This window comes from Polistes fuscatus, unplaced genomic scaffold (assembly GCF_010416935.1).
Source record: "Polistes fuscatus isolate 324 unplaced genomic scaffold, CU_Pfus_HIC Scaffold41, whole genome shotgun sequence".
NCBI classification, from domain to species: domain Eukaryota; kingdom Metazoa; phylum Arthropoda; class Insecta; order Hymenoptera; family Vespidae; genus Polistes; species Polistes fuscatus.
The window spans coordinates 121,264-129,913 of record NW_025113120.1 but is presented as its reverse complement, the minus strand read 5'-3'; the positions used below and the strand labels follow the sequence as shown (position 1 = coordinate 129,913).

Sequence of the window (8,650 nt, the reverse complement as noted above, 5' to 3'; positions counted from 1 at the left end):
ATTTTCTAGAAATTCTTCCTAGAAAATTTGTTCTAAACACGCTTATCTTCCGATGCGATAAGGAGCTAAAAATTCAGATTTTGTATGATAATTTCTACGAATATCTGTATAAACATGAGTAACAGTTTTACTACACTATAACACACCAGCATGAGGTAAGTTTGAATTTCTACAAGTGTTCGAGTAATATCTAGTTGGGATAGAGATGAGCGAAGAGAAAGATCGGATAGTATTAAGAACAAGGATAATAGACGGACGAGATAGGCAAGTGGACTGTATTATTTTAATTTCTGGTAGAGTTCGTATGTAACGAGATTTATTAAAATTTGTGAACAAAAGAAATAGAGATAGCAAAATTATAATATGATTTAATAACTAGTAATATATGGACTACGCCACATGTACCGGATATCACGCCACGTGTGCCGGAAGTACGTAGTACGAGAAGTCGTTAGCAAGGTAATAATAAATTTAATATGAGAATGGATAAAAATTAATGAAACGAGTAAGACAAGAATGAGAGGTCAGAGGTTAATAGATTACCTGATATTTCGTTAATGAAAGTGAAAGATAGTGTAAAGAGATGATCAGTAAGAAAGACCCAACACAAGGCTGGCCTCGTTGAAAAAGAAGAAAAAGAAAAAGAATTAGATGAGATGGAACGATGAGAGATGGAACGGTGAGAGATGAGAAGAAAGCGAGATGTCGTCTAAGGAGATGATGCACAATTATTTTCGATTTCGAAAAGTACGTCCGCACAGATTAACTTATTAAACGATTCTACTTGGACCACGCCACTTTTCGGTTCGAGTCGAGGAACAGAGCGGAAGATAGAAAAAACGATACACCAATTAGCGCGTTCCACGCTAGGAAGAGAGAACAACAAAACCAATAAGAGAATAACACGCAGAGGATGACGCCACAAGGGACCAATGATCTATTTACACGTGAAGTGGCGTGATCCCTTGATCAATAAGAACAATCGATATGTCTTCTTCTCTATGATAACAGACGGCGTCTTAATCATGCTATCCGAGAGGTGCTGTCATCTAATTTGAGAGGCGCAATTTTCGAACATTCTCCCCCCCAATTCTCGAGCGTGAATCGAGAATTTGACATGACGAGATGTGCTGAGCTGTTGAACAAACTATGTTTCCGTGTGCGGTTGAAGAGGCAATGGTGCGAGCTTGACGATAGGTCTAGTGATAGTGCTGGTAGCGGTCTTCAGCGTGACAACCCTGCAGAGACCGTCCTTTCCTGGGTGTAATTTTATCACTCTGGCGAGAGGCCATTTCGAGGGCGGGAGTCGCTCGTCGGTGATGAGGACAAGAGACCCTTCCCTGATATCGTTCTGCGATGTCTGCCATTTGGATGTGGTCTGATGCGCTTGCAGACATTCCGTCGACCACCTTCTCCAAAATTGCTGGAAGCGCTCTTGAATCCGCTGAAAGTGAGACAACCTGGAATTTGAGATGTCTATTAGAGAAGGCTCGGGGATAGTTGTCAATGCCTCCCCTCTGATGAAATGCCCTGGTGTTAATGCTCTGATGTCATCAGGGTCCTCCGAGAGAGAACTGAGAGGTCGAGAATTCAGAACCGCTTCAACCTGAGCTAAAAACGTGGAGAAGTCTTCGAAAGTTAGCAAAGTATCTGAGATAGTTCGTTTGAGATGATACTTAATAGATTTCACCGCCGCCTCCCATTTTCCGCCCATATGTGGTGCTGCTGGAGGATTGAAGATCCAATTAGTGCCATCATTAGCGAGAAGTCTTTGGATCTTGAGAGATTCCTTCGTTGCAGCTGAGAGTAGATCCTTAAGCTGCTTGTTCGCCCCCTGGAAGTTGGTACCACAGTCGCTTCTGAGCGTTTTTGGAATACCCCTACGGCTGGTGAACCGGCGAAATGCCTTGAGAAATCCTTCGGTGGTGTAGTCAGAAACTACCTCGAGATGAACGGCAGAGGTAGAGAAGCATATGAATACTGCTATCCAACCCTTGAAGGACTTTGCACCTCTGCCTTGAAAGGTCTTCATTGTTACTGGCCCGGCGTAATCAAGCCCTGTAGTCTCGAACACAAGAGATGGTGTCACTCGAGATGCCGGTAGTGGAGCCATTAGTTGTTGAGCTCTCACTCCACGTATTCGAGCACAAGTGAGACAATCTTTGAGGAAGGACTTCACTGGAGCACGACCTCCAATAATCCAGAAAGTCCTTCGAATGTAGGAGAGCGTTAGCTGAGTTCCTCCATGCATAGTTCTGGCGTGAGCATCGGAGATGACTAGGTTGGTGAATTTTGACTGACGAGGTAGTATTGCTGGATGTTTACTATCTTCATCCAGCTGAGAATTTTGCAACCGTCCACCAACCCTGAGAATTCCAGCACGATCGACAAAGGCCGTGAGTCGTGTCAGAACGTGACGTTTGTGGAGAGATTGACCTGCCGACAACGTTCTCAACTCTGGTGAGAAATACGCCTCTTGAGTCGCGCGTGTCCAGAACGTTTTAGCCTTCTCCAGATCTGCTGGATTCAATGGCGATGCGGACAAGCTCGAGCCAGGAACCTTTTTAAAGCACGAGACTGCCCTCTGAATGAGTGCAGTGATCCGAAGGAGTTTAGTGAGATGCCTATGAAAAGAGGATGATTGAGGAAGGTCAACGAGGTCCCAAACTAGAGGTTGGGCTTGTGAGAGGGCAAGTGAGATGCCAGGGCGTTCCTCCAAATCCTCTTCCGGTGAGGGTGGTATTGACGAGGGCCAAAATTCTGGCGACTGAGAAAGCCATGGTGGACCACTCCACCATAGTGGGTGATCAATGAGTTGAGATGCAATGAGCCCACGAGATGCACAGTCAGCTGGATTGAGCTTTCCGGAGATGAATTTCCAATGAGCATGGGGTACGGACTCGTGAATAGCGGCTACTCTATTGCCTACGAATTCCTTCCATCTCATAGGATTGTTTTTGACCCATGCAAGGGTCACAGAAGAGTCAGACCACAGAAAAGTGAGAACGTCCGAGAGGTCGAGAAGTCTAATTACTTTTCCGGTCAGCTTGGCTAACAGGGCCGCTGCTGAGAGTTCAAGCCTAGGAATTGTCAACCTCTTGAGAGGAGCTACTTTAGTCTTAGCACAGAGTAGACGGACTACTGAGGATGAGTCTGCATACGACACCTTAATATATATAACTGCTGCCATCGCAAGTTGAGAGGCGTCTGAGAATCCATGGATTTGTATTGAGGTTGCCTTTGACGAGAGGTTTATCCATCGGGGAGTCTCTATGACTGATAATTGAGAGAGATGTTGCCTAAACTGAGACCACTCGTGAACGATATCTGGAGTGAGATGATCATCCCAGCCAACCTTTTCCAACCAGAGTCGTTGCATGAGAATTTTCGCTTTGATCACTACCGGAGAGAGGAGTCCAAGAGGATCAAACAATTGAGCAACTTCTGAGAGAATGATGCGTTTCGTGACCGCTTGGTGAAAAGAGATGGTACCGTGAAAAGTAAACACATCCTTCTGAGAATTCCAGGAGATGCCTAAGATCTTGGTAGTGCTATCATCAAACGAATGGACAGGCGAGCTGTCAGACTGTGAGAGAGAGGTACGAGTGAGGTTGGGGGAATTACTTTTCCACTTGTCGAGTGGTAAACAGGCGGAGGAGCACATGTCCTCTAACTGAGATGCGACTGCATTGAGATGATCAATAGTCTCTGCCCCCCCTGATATGTCGTCAACATAACTTCCCTTGAGAATAGGGTTTACTGCAAGAGGATAATTATGACCTTCATCCTCAACTAGCTGTTTAAGAATGCGACAGGCTAGATAAGGAGCTGAGCGAGTACCATACGTGACAGATGTAAGCTGATATGCCTGAACTTGAGATGATTCATTGACCCAGAGAATTCGTTGAAGGTCATGGTCTTTGGGATGTACTTGGATTTGGCGGAACATTTTAACAATATCTGTTATGAAAATGTACTTGTGTTGCCTGATCCACAGCAGTACATCGAAAATGTCCGTTTGAGTCTTCGGACCAGTGTGCATAAGATCATTGAGAGAGATACCGGTTGAAGACTTGGCTGAACCGTTGAAAACTACCCGCAGTTTGGTGGAGGAACTTTGCTCGCGCCAAACTCCGTGATGCGGGAGATAAAACGCCTGAGATGGCTCAGGAGCATCGAGAGGAACAGGAACCATATGTCCTAAAGACTCATATTCTTTAAGAAAACCAGAGTAGGTCTCCTTGAAATTCCTATCGGTTTCGAATTTCTTGAGAAGTCTTTCAAGGCATCTCATGGCAAGAGACCTTGAATGCCCGAGGGTGGATATGTCTTTCGAGAATGGCAGACGAACCATGTAACGACCAGTTGGCAATCGAGAGTGCGTATCAACAAAGTGCTGCTCGCATTGCGATTCAGCGAGAGTCAAGGTTGATGCGGGGGAAGATGAGACTTCTTCCTGAACCCAGAATTTTGTGAGAGCTTTGTCAAGAGAATCGTTAGAGATGGCATGGCAGATTTTGAGAGGATCGACCTTGCTCGAGTTGGAAGTTGCGCCTAGAACTGCCCAACCGAACCTCGTGTGGAAGGCTATAGGTTCTGAGTCGCCTCCCATAACAAGCCGAGAGGACTTGAGAACTCGTCTTAGATTATCAGCACCAATGAGAATGTCAATGTGATCTGGAGTGAGAAAGTCAGGATCAGCTAATTTAAGAGATCTGAGATGAGGCCAGTCTTGCTCCGATATTACAGACGACGGCAATTGAGATGTGATTTTTGGCAAAATGAATGCCTTAAGGTGAACCCGAGATGACGAGTATGTCGATTGGAGAACCAAGGACACTTGACCTTGGGTCGCTCCTGGAGATGTACTACCCACACCCTGAATAGGAATGTTTCCTGGAGAACGGCTAAGCTTTAGCTTATCTATGATTTTAGAAGAAACTAAAGTCAACTCCGATCCAGGATCAATGAGAAGACGTACTAGCTTAGGCGATCCATTTAAAGATATGGCAAAAGCTTTACAAGTAGCTAAGAGTACTGGAGCTCGAGAGCACGTTGAAAGCGAGGGATTAGACGAACGATCGATGTCTGAGATAGGTGACGAAAATCTGACTCGTTTGGTCGTCTGAGAGGACCTTGAGGAAGATGAGATGGTCGACTTTACAATGGATCTGAGAGGACGATGTGGGTAATGAGATGTCCTACCTGTTTCTCATTCTGAGGACGACTTTTTTGAAGAGTCCTTAGAAGAACTCTTCTTGATAGATATGGGTTTGGTAGGAGATGATCGAGTTGAAGATGACTTTAAGCTGGAGGATCGGCGATGAGATGACTTTGAACTGGAGGATCGGCGATGAGATGACTTTGAACCGAAGATTTCCGACGGTCCTCTCTCGGTGACTCATCCGAGGATGCCCGTGAGCTCTGAGAGGGCGAGACTCTCTGAGATGTCTGTGTTGTTTCTGATAGAGTGCTCGAAGACCTTGAGATTGGCAGAGATGATCTTGATTTTGGAGGAGATGTCCTAGGCGATGGAGGAGATGTCCTTGGCGATGGAGGAGATGTCCTTTTCTCGAGATGAATGAGCGTGTGATGTCGATCTCCACACTCGTTGCATCGTCTATTACTCCTGCACTGCCTGACGTTATGCCTGCCTAGGCAATTGTAGCACAGGCGATATTCTGCGATAACTTTCTCCTTCTTATTCTGGCTTAGCTGCTTGAATAAGGGACAGAAAGCGATGTAGTGCCTGTGACTACAGTAAGTACAGGTATTAGAGAGGTCGTCTATAAATGGCATAGGATGTTTTTTAATTGTTCTTTCATCCATTTTTAACTGAGATGATCCGGAGACTGAATGTTGATGCTGGCGTAGTAGCCGAAACCTTTATGTTTAAGGCCCTAGCGTAGGACCTTGTGGGGGCTGATTTGGGCTGTTGAGATGTTCTTTTGCCCTCCCCGTAAGACCTACGAGTCTCGATATGTTCCAACGCTCTAGCTGTGCTAGTGAGATGACTTAAGAGTTGTTCTAGTGGTGGGAACTCGCGTGATGTTCCCAACCTTGTTTCCCAGTCCTCGCGAGTTTTGTCGTCTAACGCCAATCCCACCTGATGAACTAGGATGTGATCCCATTGATCAACCGGCATCCTAAAGTCTCTAGAGCACTTAGAGATGACGTGACGATGTTAATGATTTTGTGGAGGGATCCAGATGACCTTTCCTTGATGCGAGGAAGGGCCATCAGCCTATCGAGATGAGCTAGAATCAATAGGCGTTTGTTGTCGAACCTGTCAGACAACCTATTCCATGCTATATCGAAGGAATCAGCGGATAGCTTTAGATTTGATATGACTTTAGCCGCCTCTCCCTCCAAGCTGGTCCTTAAATAATGCAACTTCTCAACCTGTGAGAGGTCTGGGTTATTTTTTATCATAGAGGAAAATAATTCCTCAAAGGGTCTCCAGTCTGAGAAGGCACCTGAGAATTTCGGCAGCGAGATGTTCGGCAGTACCGTCCTTGGACGAGATTGTGTCTGAGATGTGACTGGCGGTACCTGTTGAGAAAGCTCCTCTATACGCTGGTTTAGTAGCGTAAGTCCAGCTAGATATTTTTGCATGGTCGTATCATAACGGTTATCCTTAAAGTAGGACTGTTCCATAGCCGTGTCTCGAGATGACGATACTATTCGGTCGTGTTCAGCATCGAACTTTTGCCACGCTGTTCGAAGCAGTTCCCTTGTGTCGACCGCGGTAGAGAGAATCATTGAACTAATGTTTTTGATGTTGGCTGTAAGGCTTGAGATGGTATCAGCACGCGCCTCCTGCAGCGCTAGTTTCGCAGCCATGTTGATGTAGGATTGCGATTGATACGTGAAACTATAAAGGAGTAGTAGGGCCGCCCCCACTACTTCCCAAGATGATCCGTGAGTGGGGAGATGACTATACGTCTCGAGCGCTAGCTTCCAACGCCACCTAGATTTTCCCTAGCGAACTAGAAAAGCCACAACTAAACGAGCACTCGTTGCAGCACTATCACTCTCGGCTTTGGGAAGCCCACTATATAATGATATGTCTAAACTATTAGATGAAATACACACTGCGGTTCAAATTGCGCTTACGGTCCCTTGAACTGCCTTTTCTGTCGCAGCACAACGTCCTGGGTGCTCAGCAATGCGACAGAGGTGTGCACGACACTTTTCACAAATTTTTTAATTCTGTTACACTTACACAAAACTCTAACATCCGGCTCGAAGGACCAAAAAATGTTCGAGAAATAACTAGTTGGGATAGAGATGAGCGAAGAGAAAGATCGGATAGTATTAAGAACAAGGATAATAGACGGACGAGATAGGCAAGTGGACTGTATTATTTTAATTTCTGGTAGAGTTCGTATGTAACGAGATTTATTAAAATTTGTGAACAGAAGAAATAGAGATAGCAAAATTATAATATGATTTAATAACTAGTAATATATGGACTACGCCACATGTACCGGATATCACGCCACGTGTGCCGGAAGTACGTAGTACGAGAAGTCGTTAGCAAGGTAATAATAAATTTAATATGAGAATGGATAAAAATTAATGAAACGAGTAAGACAAGAATGAGAGGTCAGAGGTTAATAGATTACCTGATATTTCGTTAATGAAAGTGAAAGATAGGGTAAAGAGATGATCAGTAAGAAAAACCCAACACAAGGCTGGCCTCGTTGAAAAAGAAGAAAAAGAAAAAGAATTAGATGAGATGGAACGATGAGAGATGGAACGGTGAGAGATGAGAAGAAAGCGAGATGTCGTCTAAGGAGATGATGCACAATTATTTTTGATTTCGAAAAGTACGTCCGCACAGATTAACTTATTAAATGATTCTACCTGGACCACGCCACTTTTCGGTTCGAGTCGAGGAACAGAGCGGAAGATAGAAAAAACGATACACCAATTAGCGCGTTCCACGCTAGGAAGAGAGAACAACAAAACCAATAAGAGAATAACACGCAGAGGATGACGCCACAAGGGACCAATGATCTATTTACACGTTAAGTGGCGTGATCCCTTGATCAATAAGAACAATCGATATGTCTTCTTCTCGATGATAACAGGCGGCGTCTTAATCATGCTATCCGAGAGGTGCTGTCATCTAATTTGAGAGGCGCAATTTTCGAACAAGAAGTTCGCACAGTCCTATAAACTCTCACACAAAAATTTACGGAGCAGTCAAGGTTTTTAATTAGTTACAAAAAATATTTGATTTTTACTATGTTCTTCGAATGATTTTCAAAAGAATGCAGGTATAAAACATTTCGTTTTAAACCTGTTTATCTTCCGATACGATAAGGAACAAAAGATTCAGATTTTTTATAGTAATCTCTACGAATATCTGTCTAAACATATTATAATCTTCTCCTATGATAAGTAACAGTGGGCCCTACATAATAACACGCCAACATTGTTTAAGTTCAGTTTAAAGAGGTACGCATAGTATAGAGACACGCACCGTCTCAACAACCCCCACCATGCTAGCTTTTGTGAGTGTGTGTTAAAGCAAGGTGTTGGTTGTTTATGGGGAGGTGCATGGCTACGCTGGAAGTGGCAAGGCCTTTGATAGTGTATCGCACAACACCTTAAGATAATTCATGATCAAGAGAGGCTTTCC

General features: G+C 44.5%; 1 protein-coding gene across 1 annotated transcript; it reads right to left on the bottom strand.

Annotated features, from left to right (window-relative positions):
* Positions 1-1,147: 1,147 nt before the first annotated feature.
* On the bottom strand, positions 1,148-5,216 carry LOC122521581. Its single transcript, XM_043642425.1, has 2 exons — positions 5,206-5,216; positions 1,148-5,135 (listed from the first exon to the last, which is right to left on the bottom strand). Exons 1-2 carry the CDS (start codon positions 5,214-5,216, stop codon positions 1,148-1,150), a joined length of 3,999 nt encoding a protein of 1,332 aa, XP_043498360.1.
* Between the last annotated feature and the right edge of the window lie 3,434 nt (positions 5,217-8,650).